At 38.9% G+C, this 25,791-nt stretch overlaps 2 protein-coding genes across 4 annotated transcripts in view; both read left to right on the top strand.

Annotated features, from left to right (window-relative positions):
- The window catches only part of LOC145690578 (uncharacterized), a 622,228-nt gene that overhangs the window by 358,192 nt on the left and 238,245 nt on the right, over window positions 1-25,791 (top strand). The gene's annotated exons all lie outside the window — the stretch shown is intronic.
- LOC145688971 (uncharacterized) lies at window positions 6,232-13,267 on the top strand. The gene is made up of 2 exons (XM_081763128.1): window positions 6,232-7,011; window positions 11,654-13,267. Exon 2 carries the CDS (start codon window positions 11,785-11,787, stop codon window positions 12,124-12,126), a length of 342 nt encoding a protein of 113 aa, XP_081619254.1. The 5' UTR covers window positions 6,232-7,011; window positions 11,654-11,784; the 3' UTR covers window positions 12,127-13,267.

Raw genomic sequence — 25,791 nt, 5'->3', positions numbered from 1 at the left:
TCAGCGGAACCGTTTCGAAAAAGTATCGGAGCAGTTTAGATTTTCAAAATCTGGCAACATTATTTCCATCAATGAAGCGCTTACTGACCAACAAACGCTGAGCGTTTAAAAAGTCGCTCGAACAATGAACTAATTAGATTTAAGCAAAGAGTCATCTTTTTATTTAATCCACGAACGGAAACGAGAGTTACTAACTAGGTCCAAATTACATCATCCCATCCCTTTTGTCCTTCTCAAAGAATAAATATATCATTTCCAAGTAAACCATTACACACTATTTGACAATTAAATACTGTATATGTTTAATATGCAATAACCAAAGAATGGCAATGATACTGACAACGAATACGTAAGCACATGTAACACAGTATAGCTGACGTTTGCTTCTAAACATGATTATAAGCCAATGCACGAAGAAGCTTTTTTAAACTTTGCAACATTTTTATTTAATCTGCGATCAAAAACGATATAAATTAATGTTGTTAACCAGGTCCGGAATCGACCATCTTTTACACATCTTAGAAATATTCAATAAATGAACTGACATTATACTCATCGTAAAAGCAGATTCTGCAATTTCACAACAAACTTGTATGCGTAACAACGAGCAGAAATCTGTAATGTAACATAACATGTCCATGTTCTATTTATACGTGAATTTGCTCATACCAAATGGGGCACGGTGGCTCAGCGCTTGTCTCTAATATGTGAGGTCCCTGCTTCAATCCGCAAGCAAGGAAGTTCATGTTTTCTCCTGTTTCGTCCTATCATTTCTCATCAACGTTTCCCTTAGCCTCGAGGGTACTTAAAATCTCCTGAAACTACCACCAAGGATCGAACTAACAAGTAAGGGACCATATGGTTGTCGCGCAAATCAGATGCACACATACGCCATCTTATTGAGCATGAAAAGATATGGAGAACACAGAAATTTAAGGTACTAAGGGCTATAGGGAGCGGAGCGAGGAAAGAGGAAACATTGAATTTCGGCAAAATTGAAGAAAGACAGGAATGACGGGAAAAGTTAATTTCGTGCAAACAGGGAAAGAAAGTCAACCAAAAGAACGAAACTAAACATAACAAGGGCATCAAGGACGAAGAAAGATCATAATCAGGGTTGTCAGCCGGACCGCAGTGTTGCCAGCGCTGCATAACATTGATATGGAAGGTATAGCACAATACAGCAATTCATGCACAAGGAAAAATATTAGTAACACAAAAAACAATTGAAAAGACTCTGTACACGTGCGTAAAAAGGTTTAACGTTATCGTGAGTGAATATTACACCCACGTGAATACAAATGGAGGAAAATAGGGAACAGTACGCTCCGTTTGTAGTTTAATTGCAGTTGACGTGAAACTGATTTCGCGCAAGATTACACAAAGTTAGTACACGAGTCGCCGTTGATACTGCTGCAGTTCAAGCATCCGCCACAGACTTTGTTAACGAGATTAAGTCTTTCATTGTAGAGCACGAGTTGACTCCAGAGCAGGTCCTTAATACAGATCAGTCGAGATTTGCTAAAGATTTGCTTCCCTTGCCATTAAAGGAAGCAACCCAATCTTTGGTGCCGTAGTTTCAGTTACCTCAACGACGCATTCCTATATGATTATGCCGGTGATCGGGATGGACGGTACATTGCTTCCACACATGTATGTTCTTGTTTCGGAACCCAGTGGTAACTTTCCAGCGCGCATGGTCGCTGAATTCCCCAATGTGAAAGCATATGCAAGCAGATCAGCGAATATGACCAAACGGGATTTGCAAATCTTCCTGGAAGAAGTTTGCCGATCCTGGCCCGATCTTCAGGGTAAGGATCGTGTTTTGCTTTTGGTTGACCCCTGGACTTCAAACAAGGATGACACTGTTTACAACATGACAGTTCCTGACGGTGTTCAGTTCTACAAAAGGCTGATTCCTCCGAAATGTACGGGCCTTATACAACCTGCTGCTGTGTTCTTCTTTCGTCCATTCAAAAACATGGTGAAGTTCATCACAGATACGTTAGTGTTCTCCAGTATTAATGTGTGGCAACATGAGAACTTTCTCCGCCTTCAGTCATTTGTTGATTACCAGTTTTCCTCTAGGCGATTCCAAAAGATGATACGCTTTGCGTTTTTCAAATGTGGCTACTCCAATGAATATCCTGGACAGTTTGAAACACTTTCCGCATATTGCTTTCAAAAAGGACTCACAGAGGAATGCTGCAGAGACGCGTGTGACCACCTTGCTTTCTTCCACTGTGCTCACTGCACACTGCATATCCTTTGTCTGTGGCACACTGCGAGAAATGTTTGTGTGTTGACCACGCATTAATTCCTGATCTTCACGTCAACTGCAATTAAACTACAAATGGTGCGTACTGTTCTCTATTTTCCTCCATTTGTATTCACGCGTGTGTAATATTCACTCAAGACTACGTTAAACCTTTTTACACACGTGTACAGAGTCTTTTCAATTGTCATTTGTGTTACTAATATTTTTCCTTGTGCATGAATTGCTATACTGTACTATATCTTCCATATCAATGTTATGCAGCGCTGGCAATACTGCCGTCCGGTTGGCAACCCTGATTATGATCTTTCTTCGTCCTTGATGCCCTTGTTATGTTTAGTTTCGTTCTTTTGGTTGACTTTCTTTCCCTGTTTGCACGGAATTAACTTTTCCCGTCTTCCTGACTTTCTTCAATTTTACCGACATTCAATGTTTCCTCTTTCCTCGCTCCGCTCCCTATGGCCCTTAGCACCTTAAATTTCTGTGTTCTCCATATCTTTTCATGCTCAATCAGATGGCGTATGTGTGCATCTGATTTGCGCGACAGCCATATGGTCCCTTACTTGTAAGACAACTGCAATGTCTATAACATAATAATCAACATAGGTAAGGTATCCATGTTCACACCTGAAGCGGAACAAAATGGATCACGAAGTACATATCAAATTTAAGGAAATAATCTTAAGTACACCTCCAAATAATCATATAACGTAATAAGGCTCCAAAAACCAATCATTGATAATCATCAAAGGAAACGAAATAAACCCGTCAGTGGAACTACCCCATAAAGGTAGAGCATGGTCTAACATCACGTGACCCCCTGACGTAATCCAAAGGTGGGCGCATGGGCGTATCAAAGGGAACAAAAATATGGTAGGCTATACATACATCCTATAAGGTAAAAAAGGAAATAACATTCTTCAAATTTATACCCATAAAAGGGAACAAAATAAACCCATAGCTAAGACTACCTCACAAAGGCGGAGCGTAAAACTATGTAAACTAGAAGGGACGGGAAGAGCAAAATTTCAGTGGGCGTCACACTCCAGGGGCGCAAAAGTTAAAATCAAGTAACACAAAATAAGCTATACATACACCTGTACTCCATCATAAGGTAACAATCTCCAAAATTTTATACCGTGAAAGGAAACAAAATCAATCCCTCGGTAAAACTACCCCATAAAGGCGTGGCCTAACAACACGTAACCCAAAAAGGCGTGACCTTCCAAAGTTTTTGAGTTGAGTTGAGTTGATTTTAAGTTTAATGTCCCGTTCAGCAGCGAAAATAGAACCTACTAATTAACGTAAAATCCGAACCGCATGAGCTCCTTTCGGGAATCGAACTCTGGTCTTCCATGTTAAAGGCGCATACGCTAACCGGTTAGCCACGGAGGAACTCCAAAGTTTTCGATTTTCATAGTAATACTAATACTAATTTATACTATTACTGGGTTCCACTAATTCATAATGTAATAGATCATCAAGAAAGAAATCAAACCTTGTGTTAGTAATTTTATACCCATAAAAGGGAACGAGAAAGCCATCATAACCTCCAAGCTAAAAATCCCAATCCAGTGACGTCAAACGAACGCATTAGCTGGAACCAAATACCTCTAATTCATTCACACCAGTAGGGGTGCGGTGACTCAGTGGTAGAGCGTTCACCTCTGCTGTATGGGGTCCCTAGTTCAAACTCAGCGAAAGTAGTTTTGTGGTGGGCAACATTATGCTCGGGATACTCCAATTTTCTCCCACACTTTCATTCATTTCTCATCGTCACCGTCTCCTTTAGCCTAACCGGCATAACCGTGGGACGTAAAACTAAAGATTTCATTTGCACCAGTGTTAGTCCATCTTATCAAAGGGATAACAATCTCCAAATTTTGTGCCATAAAAGGGAACGAAAAATAAAAATCATTCGTAAACCTGTACTGTAGTAATTTTATACCCATGAAAAAAAATCATCATAACATCTAATCCAAAACTCCCAATTCAATGACGTCATAGCAGGGCCAAGGTATCTCTGACTCATTCGCACTAGCGTGCATGGCCCCTGAATAAGCATAAGCAAAATTTCAATAGGTGACGCAATCCCGGGCTAAAGCATCCCTGATTCATTCGCATTAACGCTTGATCCATGAGGCCCCGAATTGGATAATCAAAAGTTAGATCGGTGGGGCCAGTACTACTCCTACGTCTAGGGCATTAAATTTTCAACCATCTCCTCTGATCTTGCTTCGTTAACATGACTGTGTTCCGCGAGCACTCACGCAGCGTGACTATAGTCCACTAACACTCACTCAAAATCGACTTTCAACTGCTTGCGCTGCGCGCGCATGGAGGGGAGTGCAAGCAAGTTCATGTGCTCTGAGGGAGGATCGGGATCTAACTTACTGTTGTTATGAATTGTAATCGATTGCTTTTTTCCCAAGTATATGTATAGCAACGTTGCCACTACTAAAAATCCAAGCCTTGTATATAGCCGAAACTCGTAAAAGCAATGAAATTGTAATTCATGGATGTTGTTGCACATTTCTCAATTTTGAATATGGTATGATCAACAATCTCACGGTTCATGTGAGGAATGTCTTAACTTTTTTAGGGAAAAGTATAGGAGCATATGTTGTGTATATTTGTGGGCGTAGCATTCAAGATATCTTTTGTTGACAGAGCATGTACGGTAATACTCAGTGAGTGGCCACTTTTGGTGAGAATGATATCAAGTGGACATCGAAGCTTAACAACTAGGACGCGTGACCTGATGTATCTAATTTAAATGCATCAATAATTTAGTCACATATCAACCACGAGCTCTCAAAAATTTTTGAATTTTCACAGCAGTTAAATACCTTTCAAAAGAGTTTACGATACAGAAAATGGTTGCAGATGCTTGCTAATATCAATAGTTTATAAATTGAAACACCGAACAAAAATGTACTAGTTTCCTTTAGTTGTTTGAAGAGGATCACACTAAATCTTTTGCCGAATTTCCATATGTCCAGTTTTAAATTCCTTGAGTAATTGATTGTAAGTGTTATAGGTTAAATGTGACACCCATCTCCCCTTTCATCATTACTAACAAACTGAAAACTAGCATACACGAAATATGATTCAAGTCTTCTTAGTAAGAAATAAAGTTGAACACTACATTACGAGATAAAATATGTCATATTGGAACCCGAATACAGCGTAATGTTTAATTAAACAGAAAAAAGTTGATAATTGCAATTAAGTTACTTTTGCGGATATAATTCTCCTTAATATAGCAAAATCTCTATGAATGTAGGCTATATAAAATAGCATTGTTCTAAATAATGTTAGGAAAACATAATACAAATACACATGCACAATAATGAAAATATTAAAAACAAAAAACGTACTATAATACATTTTAATACTGTGCTACCAGGGATATTATTTTTAAACAAATCAAGTTAGGTAAAGTCTGTTACCTTTCCCTGATGTATTTCTGTAAATTTCGCATTCTATATCTTAAAAATTTTCCATATTAAAGAGTATTTTATTTAGTTGATTGGTCTTATTTTACATGGCGATTTCAGATTAATTATGCCTTGTCTATCACTGTGCAGCTATCAGGTTGTAATATCACAATTGCAAATATTAATAAAATAATAATAATATCAAATGACGCATATTTGCATATACAGGGTGACCGCGTGACTATGTTACAAAATGTAAGGGATGATTCCTGACACGGAAACAAGAAAAAAGGTTCAAATAAACTTTTGCCCAACGTACATAATTTGGGAGCTACAAGGTGCCGAAAGCGTGGGAAAATGACATTCAAAGCTCTATAGCTCGACTATGGTGAATGATAGAGCTAATGCGGTATGGTCACGTCAAAGACACCGAAGCTGCTGTATTCAAAAGTGCTTAGGTCGAGATCGTGCAATTCGATCACAAGGGATTCCCCAAAGGAGCGTAGGGATTCCCGGATAATCTGTCAAGAAAGATGGGTCGAAAAGGATACGGATGAATAGCTGTCCCAACTGCTAGCAATAATGCGAATGTACTAAGTCGATATCTCGTACAAGCACAAAATGGCGAACAGTTTATACGTGCCATGTGTAATTGCATAACGCACACTAAATAAGAGTGGGAAAATATGAAAGGAAAATGTGAATAAATTGGTACAAATGGTAAATACATGATAGTACACTGTCCTGTTCATTGTACGTATAGACGCGTTTAATAAAGGGAATAATCATGAAACGTACTAAAATGTTGTACAAACATCACACTAACATTGTTTTCTTCCATGTTGTTTTGTCATTGAAAGCAATTAAAACTAAGCGGAAAAACCGGGGGATATGGGTGCTTTTTTCCAGGCAGAAATCTTATTTTATTTGATGATACGAGCCGAGGGTACTTTTTACGAGAGGGGGATTTTTCCGCCATCCCATGTTAATGTGACCACTGCCAAAGAACAACAGTAAAATATCTGTTTTTTATCATTAGCCGTAATGTGCGTTACCCGAATATTGAAAAAGAACAAGGACAAACAATTTATCAGGACGTTTGTTTTAGTCGCTGCTTCCGATGTTTTGCAGGACTGATTCCGAGATTTTGTCTAGAATGCTTAACATGTCGTCATATTGTTATCGTTTAGAAGATATTTTGTTTTCACAGACGGTGTTAGCACCTGAAGTACGCCACAGTTTGCAGGTTCGATCACAAGCATTTGTTCTTCCTTCTGTCGTAGAAAGCAATCGAAGGTAAGCAGGCCCGTGCAGGCCCACCGGGACACCGGGACGTGTCCCGGTGCGCCCTCCGAAATATCACAGTATAAATAAAGGTACAAGTTTTTACTAATAATTTCTTACAGTTTTATTGGTGAAGAACCTTTGAAAGATGCAGTGCGGCGTTTACATTAGGCGCCCTTCCGAGACCACATCAAAGATGAACGATTTTATTTACTCTTCTGTATACCACAGTGCTGTACAATAAATACACACAGTTACTGTTGGCGAAGAACCCGTGAAAGGTACAGTACGCCCTTTACATAAGGCGCCCTACGAAACATCAGATTATAGATAATTGGTTTTAGTTATCCTGTATATCAGCTTTGTATAATAAATTCAAATACAGACTGGTAGTACAGAACCTGTGAAGAATACAAGGCGCCCTTTACATAAGATGCCCTGCGAAATATCACATTATTTTTTTAATTTTATACTTCCGTATTTCAGTTTTGTATTATAAATTCATGCAATTGCTATTGGCAGAGAACAGGTAAAGAGTATAATCTAACTAACTCTACGGCCTATGGAACCCGGAGGTTCAATGCCGCGTTCACAAAAGCTCTCCACTTACTTCTATCCTTAGCTAACTGCATCCAGTTTCTACTTTGTATTCCTATTTCTGCGAGATCCATCTTAATATTGTCCTCCCATCTGCGCCTAGGTCTTCCTAATGGTCGTTTTCCGATTGATCTTCCAGTCAAGACTTTGAAAGCGTCTCTACTTTCTTCCATTCTAGCTACATGACCCGCCCATCTAAGCCTCCTAGACTTGACGACCCTAACAATGTTGGGTAAACCATATAAATTATGTAGTTCCTTGTTATGAAGTTGCCGCCATTCCCCATTCCCGTTCCTCTTGGGTCCGAATATTCGTCTCAGGATCTTGTTCTCATATACTTTGAGAAAGTTATATAGCTATGAAACGAAACAATGTGATACATCAAGAATAGTTCGGATAGTCAAACGTACGATGCATTTATGTAATACTACACTGACACTAGTCTCTAATTTACGATTTTTAAGGCATCGAAGCTTTCACAGTCTTAATATGCATCCATATATCCGAGCATATTGATTGTTCCTGTGTGTTTTAAAGCAGTGCTCGGATAATCAGTACCTGTTGCATTTCTGAAACATAGCTATATTTATTCCCGTAAAATGTGGTCTTCCTGTCACCACGGCACGGCGCGTCCTCAGGTTGTGGATCGAGGAGAAGGCCTCTGAGATATAGAGGTTAGCTGTGAATATACTGAGTAAGCAGTCGCGGACAGACAAAGGGTGATAATCCAGCTTGAGAATTTGGTGTGAGGCTAACAATCTCATTTATTAAAAAAAGGATTTTTCAGATAAGTTCGCAGAATCCTCGGAACAGAACTGATAACTTGGCTCGAACTCCGCAAAATAAAATCGAAATGAGATTTGGAACATAAAATATAAGAAGTCTCTAGGACAGGCGCGTTAAAATTTGTAAAAAATGAGTTTAGAAATAGAGGTTGGACCTAGTGGGATATCAGAAAGTTAGATGAGAAGGAAATGGAGGAGTCAAGTCGGGAAATTTTACGTTCTTTTACGGGAAACAAATTAAAAATTACCAACTAGAAACAGGGCTTTCCGTTCACAAACGAATACGTAATATCAGCAATTACATAGGTTGAATTTGTTAATGATAGATTTCTTTTACTTTTCTTAAGGGTTGGTAGTATAATATTAGTGTTTTAAATGCACATGCCCCAACAGAAAATAAGGATGGCGATTTAAAAAAATACAGTTTTTGCGAAAGAATAGAACGGGTATTTAATCATCTCCTGCAATACCATATGAAAATTCTGTTAGGCGGTTTCAATGCGAAGGTAGGACCAGAGGGTATTTTCAAACCGATTATGGGGAATAAATGTTTGCATAAGGAAGATTGTGACAACGGCATTAGACTCGTGAACTGTGCAATATCCAGAAACCTTATCGTGAAGATTACAAAATTCCAACATCGCGACATTCATAAATATACTTGGACCTCATCAGATGGAAAAACACATATTCAAATGATCATGTTTTAGTAGACAGAAAAGAACAGTCTAGCACAACTGATGTTCGGTCGTTCAGAGGAGTTGATTGTGATAGTAAGAGACAAACTATCGTTGAATAAAGGAAATATTCAATATCTGAAAACGGAGCGGTATTTTTTTTAAATAGAGGAGAGTCAGGTGAGAGGGGAGCCAGATTGAAGTGTCGAATAGATTCTCGGTTTTAGAAGCTTCGGAGTGCACTAGTGTTCTAGATACTTGGTTGACTTGGTTGAAATTAGAGATAACATTAAAATTTCAGCAAAAGAAATATTGGAGCACACAGAAATACGTAGGAACAAACCATGGTTCAACCAGGAATGTACTAAAGTATTAGAGAAGAGAAAACAGAAGAAACTGCGTTGGCTACAAAATCCGAACGAAATAAATGCATAAAATTTCATTGTCATCTGCAGAAAACTTCTAAAACTTTTAGAACAAAGAAACGCGACTTTTGAAAGTTAAAATCAATTAACTTGAAGATAATAGTGAAAACAAAAACATTCGGGACATGTATAAATGCATCAACGAACTTAGGAAGGGCTATCAACTTCGTGCTTATATATTAAAGAAACCTAAAGGAACAGTTCTCACTGATACAGATAGCATCTTAAATAGATGGAAAGATTTCTTTGACGATTTGCTTAACACATAGCCAAAAACTAATGCGCGTGGAGAAAGAGAAATGCATGCAGCATAACCGTATATTCCAGAACCTAACTAGACAGAAATAGAAATCGTTATTTAAAAAGAAATAAACATACATCTCCGGGTGTAGACGAAATTCTGGTTGACTTAATTTTAGCTGGAGGGGAAATATTGTAGAGCAAGATACACAAACTCATTCTCATTATCTGGAACAAGGAGGAATTACTACAAGAGTATAGAGAATCAATCATTATTCCAGTTCAGAAAAAAAAACAGATTTAATAATTATCGAGGCATTTCTCTTTTGTCAACATCCTATAAATCCTTTCAAACATTCTATTAGCAAGATTGACCCCATACGCAGATGAAATTGTTGGAGATTATCAGAACGGATTTAGGTAAAATCGATCAACTATAGACCAGATATTTACCACTCGACTAATACTTGAAAAGAAATGAGAGAATACAATATCCTGGCACATCAGATATTGACTTTAGACTCTGGTAGGAGGGAAACATTATACAACATGCTTACAGAATTTGCAATACCGAAAAAGTAGATTAATTAAGATATGATTAAATGAATCTCAAAGTAAGGTTCGAGTAGAGAAATTCTTGTTCACGAGCTTTCCCGTTGAGAATGCCCTGAAAGAAGGAGATGCGTTGTCGTCATAATTATTTAACTTTGTACTGGAGAACACTATAAGGAAAATCAAAGACAGCAATCAGGTACTAGAGCTGAATTGTATTTGGCAGGTTATGGCGTATGCTGATGATGTAAATTTAATAGGGAATGATAGAACAATAGAAAGGAATGCAGAAATCTTAATCAACGCTTGCAGGGATATAGGCTTAAAAGGAAATGCAGAGAAAACTAAATAAATGGAAGTTTGTCGGGATTGTAATACTGCATTTTATGGATGAGTTAAAATACCAAATAATATTTAATTTCGACAAAGTGGATACTTTCAAATATCTAGGATCATTATTAACACACCAAAACCATAATCGCTAAAAAATTAATGTCAACTGCAAGCAGTGATTTCGTGCTATTATTCAGTTAAAAATCTTTTGTTGTCGCTAATTCTGTTGAGGAATTTGTAGCTCAAAATATAAAACGATAATCATGCCTGTTGTGCTGTATGGTTGCGAAACATGGTCACTGACTGAGGGAAAATCGCAGACTGAAAGTATTTGAAAACAAGATTCTTAAACCAATATTCGAACTCCAAAAGAAACGGGAATGGGAAAAGGCGGAAACTCCATAACGAGGAACTGCATAATTTTATATCATTTACCAAACATTGTTAGGGTCATTAAGTCTAGGAGGCTCAAATAGTCAGGTTATGTAGCCCAAATGGAAGAAATTAGAAACGCTTTCAAAGTTGTAACTGGAAATCCAAATAGGAAAATGACCGTTAGGAAGACCGAGGCGCAGATAGGAGGAATATTAAAATGGTTCTCGCAGAGATTGAAATATAAAGTAAAAACTGGGTTCAGTTTTCTAAGGACAGAAATCAATGGAGAGCTTTTGTAAACGCGGCAATGAGCCTCCTGCGTCCATAGGCGTGCCATATTAAGTTGTTGATACATTTAGCTTCTTTTTATTTGACAGAAATGTTATTACAGGAAATAAAAAGTATTTCTGTAGTAAAGAGGATTTCGATTCGAGGTTAGGTATTTACGTTAATACGATTTGGTGATGATTTTGGTATAAAATGACACTCATACTTTCTTTCAAAGTCTCTCTCTCTCTCTCTCTCTATCTATCTGTATATATATATATATAATTATATATATATATATATATATATATATATATATATATATATATATTCCCGTTTGTATGGGCGCCCTTTTAGCAGACTTGTCCACCGCCCTCATTAGTATTCCAGCACGGCCCTGAAGGTAAGGAAAGTATAAGACAACCCTACTAGAAGGCGTTGTGGAAGGTGGAAGGTAATTCTTCATGTGGTTTGTTCGTAGCGTACGAGTTCCTTAGTGCAGTTTGTGCTTTCCTTGTTCGAATGTGAGATCAAATGGAGTATTCGATAGCAGAACTTGCGGACATGATATTTGTATACGGTCAAGCAAATGGCAACAGTCGAGAAGCTGATAGGTTATATCGACTGAAGTATCCACAAAGAAGACATCCAGCCCATACTATGTTTGCCAGACTTTTTCAGCGCTTACGAGACACGGGGAATTTACAACCTCAATACTACGACCAAGGAAGACGAAGAACCACAAGGACTTCGGACTTTGAAGAACAACTGCTTGATCGTTTCGCCCAAGACCCAACAGTAAGTACCCGGAAAGTAGCACATAAAAGGGGAGTAGCACAAGATACTGTTTGGAAAGTAGTACACGAGCAACAGTGACATCCCTGTCATCCGCAGAGGGTTCAGGCCTTACGTCCAACGGACTTTCAACCTCGCGTTTGGTTTTGTGAGTGGTTTCTCCAACGCTCTGTAATTGATCCGCAGTTTGCTTCCTACGTGCTTTTCACCGACGAAGCTTGTTTTACGAAAGACGGGATATTTAATAGTCACAATAGTCATGTATAGGCAGACGAAAATCCTTATGCAATTGTGGAAGGGGGCCACTAAGACCGATCCACCATAAATATGGGGGCTGGTATTATCAGTGATCAGATAATAGATCCATATTTACTACCACCACGATTAACTGCACCAGTGTATACGAGATTCCTGCGAGACATACTTCCAGAGTTATTAGAGGATGTCCCTCTCGGTGTTCGTCAACGGATGTGACTTCAACATGATGGCGCCCCAGCCCACTTTTCAGCTAGTGCTCGAGAGTATTTGAATCAAACGTTTCGTGACAGATGGATTGGAAGAGGCGGTCCTTGTAATTTGCCTGCACGTTCCCCAGATTTGTCTCCACTTGATTTTTTCTTGTGGCGTCATGTCAAAACACTTGTCTATGAAACGCCTATAGACAACGCAGAAGAACTATTAGCACGAATACTCCCTGCCTGTGATACTATAAGAACAGATCCTGGGTTGTTACAGCGGATGCGTCAGAACTTACTGCGACGCTGTAACGCCTGTGTTGAAGTAGAGGGACGCAATGCCATCACTTATTGTAAGATAATTGGGAGATTTGTCTCGTTTACAGGTAATTGATGATGTTCTTGGCTGCATTCAATCCTGCTGTAAAATGTTGATTAAAGACATTATTCCCATTCTTGTGACTTTTGTTTTTAGGAAACAACCTCTTTTGCATTATGGTTGTTTCTCTCAGTTTTGTTTATTTGTTTCCAATGACAACAATACATGAAAGAAAGACTTTAATAGTGCGATCCTTTTCCAACATTTTAGTACGTTTCATGACTAATACCTTTTATTAAAAGCGTCTGTTCAATGATAGGACTGCGTAATATCATGTATTTACCATTTATACCAAATTATTCACATTTTCCTTTCATGTTTCTCACTCTTATTTAGTGCGCGTTATGCAACCACACATGGCACGTATAAAACTGTTCGCCATTTTGTACTTGTGCGAGATATCGACTTAGTACAGACGCATTATTGCTAGCAGTTGGGACAGCTATTCATCCGTATCCTTTTCGACCCATCTTTCTTGACAGATTATCCGGGAATCCCTACATTCCTTTGGGGAATCCCTTGTGCACGAATTGCACGATCTCGACCTAAGCACTTTTGAATACAGCAGCTTCGGTGTCTTTGACGTGACCATACCGCATTAGCTCTATCATTCACCATAGTCGAGCTATAGAGCTTTGAATGTCATTTTCCCACGCTTTCGGCACCTTGTAACTCCCAAATTATGTACGTTGGACAAAAGTTTATTTGAACTTTTTTTCTTGTTTCCGTGTCAGGAATCATCCCTTACATTTTGTAACATAGTCACGCGGTCACCCTGTATATGTATATACAATTATTGTACATAATGGAATAGGTATAAAAATGTAATGTTATACATAGTAGTAAATAATTCAGCAAGCGAAAATTGCAATTACTAGCCTACGCACACATCAAATACAAACATAAATCCTACATAGATACTGCAAATAAAGAAACAACGTATTCAAGTAAGTTTTTGAAGAATAAAAAACAATTGAAAATACAGCAATATAAAAGCTTATTTTCGTATGATATTACTAGTAAGCCTAGAATTACTCATGAAAGAGTTATTCAACAAACTTCTATAGCAGATGGATTGAGTGAGATTGTTGTGTGTTGGGTGGAAAGTCGGATAGAGAACATTAAAGGTAAGAAAAGAATTAGAGTAATATTTAAGAAAAGAATTAGAGTAATATTTCGACGAGTATAGGAGAAGAGAATGGAGTGTGTTCACAACTGATCTTGTACTGTGGTCATGGTGAATGTTTATTGCTGCAATCATTGAAATTAGTATCGAGGTTGTTGAAGTGTCAGTGAATTTTGTTGAAATGAAGTGTCAGTTTATGGAAATAACGTCTATGGACGTAACCATATCAAACTCATCTGCGGATACTGTTTCAAATTACTGACACCCCTGTAGATAATTTTGAACTCATTTCACACCACCATATGAGAAATTAAATTTCTTGCCAATTTATGAAAGTGTGTATTGTATAATTGAATGAAAAGTTTTAAATAAATATAATATAGAAGAGTAGTTGCGTTCATTTATGAAGAGCTAGTCTAATGTCACCAGTAACTTGAGTAACAGTTGTAGCAGTACTTTGATATTTTCAGAAGCCCGACTACAACACATACTGTACTGGCACAATTATTATGGATTTTTTTAAAAACACAACTTTTGTGCAAAAATTTCTTGCAAAACAATTTTATTAACTAATACTTTATTTACTTTACCACACCAGTACCAAACAAATATTTATTAGTTATTTTAAATGGGTTTTACAGCCTTATATGGGAGTGTCTGCCAATACAGAGAGAAAACGTTTGACAACCCTGACACAATCACTGCATTGTCTGGACAGAGCTCAGTAATAATCAAGCATTTGCGTGGAGAAGTGTATGTTTAATATATTGTCTGCCTGTCATTTGCATATGATCACTTTAGCTGTGTGTATTTGTGCATTTAAGTTTAATGCCAACTTTGTTTTTTTCTCAGATTTTCTAATGTGTTTATGCAATTGAGCAGACATGGATAAAGTTCGTGATTTGAGTCCTCGCAAGGTTGAACAGATTAGTGTTTTATTGAAAGAAACCACCTTAAAACAGAAAGAAATAGCGAAGAAAATTAAAGTTTCAACTCAAACCGTCAGTAATATCAAGAAGAAATTGGAATATGGCCACAGTTTGGCATCAAATAGGGTTGGAAAATGTGGTAGACCCAAGAAAACAACACCGAGAATGGTCAGAAAAATAATTAAAATCGCAAACAACAGAAGAGCATCTTGTAGAATTATTTCCAACCAACTTGCAGCAGAGGGCATTACCTTTGCTCGCAGAACAGTAAATAAGAAACTATTGGAAGGTGGACTAAAAGCATATCGTCCCAGAAAAAAAACCTCGCCTTACTGACAAGATAAACAAGCTCGTAAGGCCTGGGCAGAGGCTCACGTTGACTAGACATCTGAGCAATGAGAGAAGGCAAAAGTTTAAAATATTCATGTAAAAGAGTTAATAACACAAGTGATTAAAATTAAGCAAAATATTAAACTTTACTTCCAGTCTACTCGTTATTTAGTTGCTTCCATCACTTTCTTAAGCTGTTCAACGCCTTATTTTGAGTTCTGTTTTGTTGCAGTTTGTGTTCTCTGCAAGTCTACCATTGCAGTGATTGACGACCGTGTGCAGACTGTAAGAAGGCGATCAGGTGAGCAATATACACCAGAATGTTTAAAGAAGACTGTAAAATTCCGTCAGAAAGCCATGGTCTGGGGAGCCATTTCTGTGCATGGAACAAGTCTTTTGAAGATTGTTGATGGCACCATGGACCAGTATAAGTACATAGAAGTACAACAAAAACGTTTGCTACGGCAAGGTCAGTGAAGACCTGGTTTGAAGAAAATGGTGTAGAAGTGCTCTCATGGCCAGGAAATTTCCCAGATATCAATCCGATTGAGAGTTTGTGGTCTGTATTGAAAGATGAAATACATGAAGTTCCCATAACGACCAAAACAGAACTCATACAACGTCTTATCAAAGTATGGTTGTCCAGAAATGTTAAAGCACTTGTTAGTCAAAGGGTGGAAAAACTAACTATTAAAATAGTTGTTTACTATTGACGTACTCACTATTTGTGAATAAAATTGATTTGCATTGTTATTTGTTTGCTTAAATTTAGTTTTTGAAGAAAAATATTTTTTTCAAAAATCCATAATAATTGTGCCAATACTGTATGTAAAAATTTAATTTCATTACATAGGTTCGATTTTGATCCCTAACAACATATTTTAATGACTTTTTTAAGAAGAGAGAAAATACTAACAAACTGAAAGTAGTGAAAACTGAAGACCGTATGATGTTTGGGAAATGCTATAACTTTAGCTGTCTTCCAACCAAATGGAAAATTCGATTATAAGAGAACGGTAGATCATATTACTAATAGTATTAAGCTTAAAAGGGTACACTTTTCTTAAATTAAATACTAATCTGGTTATCACTATTATATTTTGATATTATTAAATTAATGGCCTTCTTCAGTGTTAGTGGACTGATACATTCATAGAAAAATACATTTTGTTTAAATTGTACATTCTGAATTTTTCATATTGTATGTTATTTTAGGATCTATATTACTTGAAAACTATATCGCAAAATTGTTCTTAAGTTTATATGCAGCGAATTTATTGTTGATCAGGTCTGTAAGGTAACTCTCGTATATTTATTTGTTTCCAAAATAAGTTAAATTATAACTGGTGTTTGCTAGATACCAAACCAATCAACTTTTGGCTTTCATAGTTAAGCTTGTATACACGACTCCAAAAGTGCATTACCACCTGCAATTCTCCTTTTCCTGCAATAGCAGGCAACCCAAAAAGCTCGGCGGTTGGGTTGGTTGCAAATTCGAAAGGCGTTGGACTAAACCTCAATTTTGTCAGAAATATATCAATGTGGCAAACTGCAAATAAGAAAATAAAACAAATTGTTAAGAATGACAATTTTATTATTCTGACGGAGTTGGATGACATCAAAATTTAAAAATGACTTACTTAAGCAGTTCAAACAAGATGAATGGTAAGAAACAGACATAAGAAGAAAGCATTTCTCTCTTTCCCCCCACCCCACCCAAAAAAAGAAACTCATAAAAAGAAAAAGTTCTATAATATAAATTTTTCATATAAAAACCTAACAGCACAAAAACAAATAGCTAAACAAAACGAAAAAGAGACAAACACAGAATAGGGGACACCAGTGGCGTAGCAGACTTGCGGCCCTCCCATGCAAGATAAAGAGATGGGACCCTAGTTATAAACCCCATTGTTATAATAATAATAATAATAATAATATTTATTATTATTATTATTATTATTCAAATTTTTTTCCTTTTCAAAATCTCTGACTCTGCCTAAGAGCATGAATGCATATAGCGATCATGTGTGCACGTTTTGTCAATGAGCGGTCCCAAAGGCCAAAAGGGGTGGAAATCTTCAAGCGAGAGAAATAAAAAACTTTCTTATGTAAATTCTAGTTCAAAGTTCGAAGCACTTGCTTTTGCACGTGCTTTTTTGTTTCTTTTTCCAGGGAACAGAAAAGTTCTGGCACCTAAGAAATTATACTAAATAATATTGCAAATTTGCAAGTGGATGTACTTACATTGCAATTTGTGGTAATAAAGATATTATGATTAGAAAACAATATTGTAAAAAGTAAATTTAATTTCTTCATCCATCGCAAGTCTTAGGGACCCCTTTTACCTCGCCGCCCCACGAATATCGATATCAAAAATTTAGAATGATATATTCATGTCCATATATTTGCGATATCGAATGTTGATATATGATAATATAGATATCGACGATAGCGATATATTGACATATCGCAGGCCCAGGTCCGAGAAGTGATGCTTGAAATATACTGGAATCAACAATCAAATTCTAAATAAGTTCTCCATTTCCGTATTCATTGTTGAGGGGGATAGGTGTGAACCCGAATAGAAATTTTAAGAAAAAAATGATAAAAGTAGGTTTTCCGTTTCCCCTTGAATACAAAACTATTAACAAAAAACTATTACTGTAATTTACCTTTTACTTCTGTTTCTGATTGTTATCACAAATCAGCGAGAGTACACATACTTTACATAGTATACCAATACACTATATAACTTTTCACAACCAACCAAGCCGGAAGATGAATTTTCTGTGATATTAAAGTGGAATGTTCTACAAAATTGTCATAATTCATTGGCCATATTTCTATCAGTACTTTGGTACGGACTAAGAGCTACAAGACTAACAAAACTAGAAATTAAAGATTTCATTTCTTTTTCTCTCAGACTAAAAGACATCTGCATTTTCCTGAGATTTTCATTTTCTTAATATAAGTCCCCTATCCTGGGCTAAGTCTGGCTACCGCAGTTTCGAGGTAATCAGTAAACGAAAGAGTAACATTTGTCGACTCTCAACCCTTGACAGTTTGTGAAAAGATATTTCAGAGTTCATGTTGTTATTTCCTCGTTACAAAAACACTTCTGGTTGACTCTATTCATGGCGAATTACTTAACTTATACATTTACAATTATTGAAAAATGAATAATTATTTTTAAACATAAAAAGTCGTTACAGTTCAGTAGAATGCACCATAGATGGAAGTGAATGAAAATATTGTTTATTTGTTGAGACGTGCAAACTTAATGTGTTTATTCACCCATACTCTTGTCCAGAGGCGGATCTAGTTGGACTTCTGGGAACTCGGTGGTTTGTAATACTCCAACTTAGAGCTACTTTTAAGAGGTCCAAACTCTAGAATGCGTTTTATTTTTATATATAAAATAAGATTCCCTTTCTGGTGGGCAATCGCCCTGATCGCCCCCTGGATCTGACCCCTGCTCTTGTGTAGGAGACTTTGAAGACATTTAGTTCGTGTCTGCACATAACGATGTTCATCAGGGATGGCCACATCCGAATAATTTTTTATTCGGATATCGGATAGAAACTTATCCGGATTTGCAATATCCGAATGACGGATAAGAAAACGGATGACAGATAACGGATAATATTCGGATGACGGATAACGGATAATATCTGGCTGACAGATAATATCCGGATAACGGATGACGGATAAGATCCGGATAACGGATGACATTCGGATGACGGATAACGGATAATATCGGGCTGACGGATAATATTAGGATAACAGATATATCCGGATAACGGATAATATCCGGGTAACAGATATATCCGGATGACAGATAATATCCGGATATCAATACATAGGGATGTCGGATAATATCCGGATAATTTATAAAATTAAGATAACAGATAATATGCGTATAATAGACCATTCGGATAACTGATTACATCTGGATAACGAATAAAGGATAATATCCGGATAACGTGTATGGTTTTAAAAAGATCATATACGAGAGGGACATATCAGTCTATTCTGCTCATGGAGTTATTAAAACATGCTCATCGCGCAGTGATCTTAACCTTTGAAAGATATTGCTTCTTAAAATGTTTCCTAGTAACTTCCAATTTTCATGTTTCTATTGTGGGGCGCGGTGGCTCAATGTTGAAGCGCTTCCTCTGATCCATGGGGTTCTTGTTGTTTCGATCCCCGGCCAGGGAAGTTTGTGGTGCACAGAATCATATCCGTGGGTTTTCTCAGGGTACTCCGGCATCTTCCCACTTTTCATTCCACCAATTATTCTCTTATCATTGACTTGCTCTAATCATTGTGCGCGGTGGTTCAATGGCAGAGCGCTTCAACTGGTGCGTGGGGTCCTTATTATTTCGACCTCAAGCCAAAAAGTTTGTGGTGGACAAGATCGTATGCGTGGGTTTTCTCAGGGTACTCCCGCTTCTTCCAAATTTTCATTCCACCAATTATTCTATTTTCATTGACTTGCTTTATCATTGGGCGCGGTAGCTCAGTGGTAGAGCACTTCATCTGGTGCGTGGTGTCCTTATTGTTTCGATGGCCTGCCAAGTAAGTTTGTGGTGGACAAGTTTGTATCCGTGTTTTTTCTCAGGGCACTCCCGATTCTTCCCACTTTTCGTTCTACCAATTTCTCTATTATCATTGACGCTTTAATCATTAGGCGTCGAAGCTCAGTGGTAGAGCGCTTCTTCTGCTGCATGGGGTCCTTACTGTTTCGATCCCCGGTCTAGTAACTTTGTGGTGGACAAGATCGCATCCGTGGGTTTTCTCAGGGGATTCCCGCTCCCTCCCACATTTCATTCCCCAATTCTTCTGTAATCATTGACTTGCTTCAATCATTCGGCGCAGTGGCTCAGTGATAGAGCGCTTATTCTGGTGGGCTAAGTAAGTTTCTGGTGGACAAGATCGTATTCGCGGGTTTTCTTAGAGTACTCCTGCTTCTTCCCACTTTTCATTCTACCAATTCCTCTATTGTAATAAACTTGCTTTTATCATTGGGCGCGATCGCTCAGTGGTAGAGCGCTTTTTCTGATGCGTGCGGTCTTTATTGTTTTGATCACCGGAAAAGTAAGTTGGGTGGTGGACAAGATCGTATCCGCGTGTTTTCTCTGGGTACTACCGCTTCTTCCCACTTTTCGTTCCACGAATTCCTCTATTGTAATTAACTTGCTTTAATCATTCGGCACGATGGCTTAATGGTAGAGTGCTTCCTGTGGTGCCGGAGTCCTTATCGCTTTGATCCCCACCAAGTAAATTTGTGGTGGACAAGATCGTATCCGTGGGTTTTCTTAGGGTACTCCAGCTTCTTCCCACTTTTCATTCCACGAATTCTTCTATTACCATTAATTTCCTTTAATCATTGGGCTCAAGGGCTCTGTGGTAGAGAGCGTGGGGCCCTTATTGTTTCGATCTTTGGCAAAGTATGTTTGTGGTGGACAAGATCGTATCCGTGGGTTCTCTCAGGGTCCTACCGCTTCTTCCCACTTTTCATTCCACCAATTCTTCTATTATCATTGACTTTCATTAATCATTGGTAGCTCAGTGGTAGAGCCTTTCCTCTGGTGCATGGGGCCCTTACTGATTCAATCCCCTGCCTAGCAAGTTTGTGGTCGACAAGATCGTATCCGTGGGTTCTCTCAAGGTACTTCCGCTCCATCCCACATTTCATTCCACCAATTCTTCTATAATCATCGACTTGCTTCAATCATCGGCGCGGTGGTTCAGTGGTAGAGCACTTTCTCTGGTGTGCCAAGTAAGTTTGTGGTGGACAAGATCGTATTCGTATGTTTTCTCAGGGTACTCCCGCTCACTCTTACATTTCATTCCACCAATTCTTTTATTACCATTGATTTCCTTCAATCATTGGGCGCGGTGGCTCAGTGGTAGAGTGCTTCTTCTGGTGGGCCAAGTAAGTTTGTGGTGGACAATATCGTATCCGTGGGTTTTCTCAGGGCACTCCCGCTTCTTCCCACTTTTCATTCCACCAATTCCTCTATTATCATTGACTTGAATTAATCATTCTGCGCGGTGGCTCAGTTGTAGAGCGCTTCCTCTGGTGCGTGGGTTCCTTTTTGTTTCTATCCCTGGCCAAGAGGGTGTGTGATGGTCAAGATCGTATGCGTGGGTTTTCTCAGGGCACTCCCGCTTCTTCCCACTTTTCATTCCAGCAATTCCTCTAATATCATTGACGCTTTAATAATTGGGCGCGGTCGCTCAGTGGTAGAGCGCTTTTTCTGATGCGTGCGGTTTTTACTGTTTCGATAACCGGAAAAGTAAGTTGGGTGGACAACATCGTATCCGCGGGTTTTCTCTGGGTACTTCCGCTTCTTCCTACTTTTCGTTCCACCAATTCCTCTATTATCATTGACTTACTTTAATCTTTGGGCGCGGTGGCTCAGTTGTAGAGCGCTTTCTCTGGTGCGTAGGGTCCTTATTGTTTCGATCCCCGGCCAAGAGGGTGTGTGGTGGTCAAGATCTATCCGTGGGTTTTCTCAGGGCACTCCCGCTTCTCCCACTTTTCATTCAACCAATTCCTCTATTATCATTGACTTGCATTAATCATTGTGCGCGGTTGCTCAGTAGTAGAGCGCTTCCTCTGGTGCATGGGGTCCTTATTGTTTCGATCCCCGGCCAAGAGGGTGTGTGGTGGTCAAGATCGTATCCGCGGTATTTCTCTGGGTACTCCTGCTTCTTCCCACTTTTCGTTCCACCAATTCCTCTATTATCATTGACTTGCTTTAATCATTGGGCGCGGTCGCTCAGTTGTAGAGCGCTTCCTCTGGTGCGTGGGGTCCTTATTGTTTCCATCCCCGGGCAAGAGGGTGTGTGGTGGACAAGATCGTATCCGCGGGTTTTCTCTGGGTACTCCCGCTTCTTCCCACTTTTCATTCCACCAATTCCTCTATTATCATTGACTTCCTTTAATCTTTGGGCGCGCTAGCTCAATGGTAGAGCCTTTTCTTCTGGTGCATGTGGTCCTTAGTGTCTCAATCCTCGGTCTAGTAAGTTTGTGGTGGACAAGGTCGTATGTGTGGGTTTTCTCAGGGTACTCCCGCTTCCTGCCACATTTCATTCCACCATTTCTTTTATGATCATTGACTTACTTTAATCATTGGAGAGGTCTGGTTCCCGTATAGATTGCGGTGATGTCAGAAATCAGATCCGGGTCCCAAATATTTGGGTTGTGATGTAAACCTTTGTTGTGGTTCATTCTCAGTATTTGATTACGCGAGATAAAACCATTAATACAGCTATAAATATTGTTCTATCTTGGGCTACCTGGTATTGAGATTGAGCCAATTTGGGACCTCATTTCTGGAGCTTTGATGCCAGGAACCGATTTCGGCCATTACCCTCTACTCAAGCAACTAGGATATTTCTAATTTACCATCCGCCAACAACCCCATGTTTAAAAGGTGGAATAGAAGGGACCCGCGTCTAAAACTTCCGGACCTCGTTTCTTGGGGCCAAGGATAGGGATCAATTTCTGACATCACAATTGTGCTCAACGGATCAAAATCTTTCAAATGCCACCAACTCCGTCCAACAAGTTCATGTTTAATAGGTGAATAGAAGGGAGCCAAGCCCATAACATCAGGATCCCATTCCTTGAGCTTCGTGGCCTGGGCCTGATTTCCGACATTACTACTGTACTCAGGGGACTCGGGCCTTTCCAACGCTACCACTCGCGTCCACCAACTCCATGTGTAACATGGTCCCCCTGACGTAGGAGAATCAACTCCATGCTTTTTTCAAAATTATTCTCCAAATGGATTTGTATACAAGGTAGTTTTGTCAAGTTTAACCGCAGGTCTAAAATAAGCCTCTTGAGAGCGGCTCTTATTTGTTAAAGAATACATAACGATCGCTTTTGTCTGTTGCAATGGTGTGTCCAAGCAGCTTGGTAAAACCATCAGCGTAGCATAACAACAAGAGGTTTCTCTTATATGTTAAAAATAAAAGCACAGAAAGAAAAAGTCAAAGCTTGGTAAGGTGAGTGTCGGGTATCAGAATACAGCTTCTGTACTGATTATACTATCAGATTTGGTTAAATTGTTTTACGGAATGAAAAGAAAAATCTGATTTCAGAACGAAACTTTTCCAACACTGATCCACATCAAAGAAGTCAGTACACGATTTTGAATACCCAATTTTTGCTTTGTATTTGTTCAAGCCATATCAGATAAGACCTTGTTTGTAACACTTTATCTATGTGAAATATGTAAACTTGCTCACGATTTATTTTCGGCATTAGCTAAACGTTTTTAGAACTAGGTATTCTCTGTAGTCTCAAATTTACCTTAACACCTTTCGCTAAAATTAATTCTGTTATTAAGGACATAAAGTTTCCTTTGGAGTTAGAATACACAATTGTTAAATATGAAAACAATACCTTGAATCAGGGGCTGCTAAATATGCGATTCGAACTGGATTGGTCGCTGTGAGTGTGACGTCACGTGGAAGAGAGGAAGTCGCGTCGTCTGTTTTTACGTAGGCAAGTCAAGAAAGACTTGCACTGACTTTTTTCCCGGCAGTTCTATTAATGCTGGAGCTTCATAGTTTGGCATACAAGTAGGGTGGGTCTTGCTGTGCATATATATATAAAATATTGTTAAGGAATCATTGCATGTTTGGTAACCACGACTTTTTATTGCAGGTGATATTCTGCGCCGCCTCTAGAAGTCGCCTGTAGAAGAAATGGAGTCATTACGAGATGAACAATTTGCAGCTATACGGTTCTGCTATCGCCTGGGGAAAAGTGCAACAGAAACTCTAGGAATGTTGAGAGCAGCCTACAAAGATGACGCTCTGCCACGAAGTACCGTGTTCTGGTGGTTCGAAGAGTTTAAAGAGGGCCGAATGACAATCACGAAAGCTGGTGGACCAGGTGTATCAGCGTCAGCTGTTACTGAGGTGAACATTAACACGGCAGCAGTCATTGTTAGAGAAGATCGCCGCATCAGTATCGACGATCTGGCAGCAGCACTACGCATATCTCATGGCAGTGCTTCACAATTTTGCATGACCACCTCCACATGAGCTGAGTGTGTGCTCGATAGATTCCGCGACTCCTGACACCAGAGCAGAAGGCCGTTCGAGTGGAGACTTGCAGGGAACTGTTGCAAAGGTTTGAGGATGGTAGAGACGCCTATATGGAGTCAATTGTCACCGGCGATTAGTCATGGCTTCATCATTTCGATCCTGAGGGCAAGCAACCCAGTACGCTGTGGAAGACACCAGGTTCGCCCACACCAAAAAAAGCAAAGATTGTGAAGTCGGCAGGCAAGGTGATGGTGATCTCGTTCTTTGATCATCTTGGTATGGTGTATCAGCATGCTGTTCCCTCCGGCACTACTGTAACTGCAACATATTACGTGTCAGTCATTCAGACCTTACTGCAGCACGTTGCGAAGAAACGACCAAACCTTCGCAATGGCGGCTGGAGACTCCACCATGACAACGCGAGACCACACGTGGCACATGCTGTCCTCGAATACCTACATCAGCACAATATCAGCTGTGTGCCACACCCACCGTATAGCCCAAATCTCGCACCGTGCGACTTTTTTCTATTCCCTGCCCTAAAATCCAGACTGCGTGGACGCCGCTTCTCCGATAATTCCGAGGTTCTGAAGGCATCGGAGGCGGTTTTGAAGGACCTCTCAAAGAATGGCCTGCGACACGTGTTTGAGGACTGGAAGACTCGAATGAAAAAGTGCATTCAAATGGGCGGGGACTACTTTGAAAAGGATCATGTGCCTGTTGCTGAGTAATAATAAATTGCCTAGAAAAAAAATCAGTCCAAGTCTTTCTTGACTAGCCCTCGTAGCATATACTTTTCGTATGCTCAGAGCGTGTTATATTAATAATTTCGTATGCTTCTTTTTTTTCAAACAACATAGAGACAAAAATATTAATTCTAACACTAAAAATACGCAAGTTAAATTGTTATACATGTAATAAATACAGTATATATTAATATTATGATACACTTACCTTTATTGTATTTTGAGTTCTGATAGGGAGTGTTAGTGGTGGTTCTAATTGTAGTCTCTGGAAAAACTTACAGAAGCCGAAACCCATTGTTTGTTTTTATTCGTATTGGATTTCTTCATTACTTGGGCTTTATGTTTTTGGTTGAGATGCCACACATGGATAAATGTCCTTGTTTTTACATATGTTTCTATTATTTTTGGGTTTAGTTTGGGATATTTTGAATCTTTTTCTGAACATAAGGTTTTCATAACATTTTTGCACATCGAAATGCTAGAGCAGTGAAAAGCAGCGAATATTATCTCAAAATTTAAGATCTTTTAAAGCCACTTCGTTGATGGAACTTTAAGTCCCTTCCGGGAGATAATACTTATCCAATCTCTATGTTCGTTTATCGACATTTCTCCCGGCGTACCCAACGAATTGTCAATGCTACGACACTTAAAAGCAATATATCCACCAAGGTATTTTGCAGCATCTGATGGGACATCCTCATTGTTGTTG

The sequence above is a fragment of the Thermobia domestica genome, chromosome 7, assembly GCF_964235325.1.
Source record: "Thermobia domestica chromosome 7, izTheDome1.hap1.1, whole genome shotgun sequence".
Taxonomy (NCBI): Eukaryota; Metazoa; Arthropoda; class Insecta; order Zygentoma; family Lepismatidae; genus Thermobia; species Thermobia domestica.
This window is presented reverse-complemented; position numbering and strand designations above follow the sequence as displayed.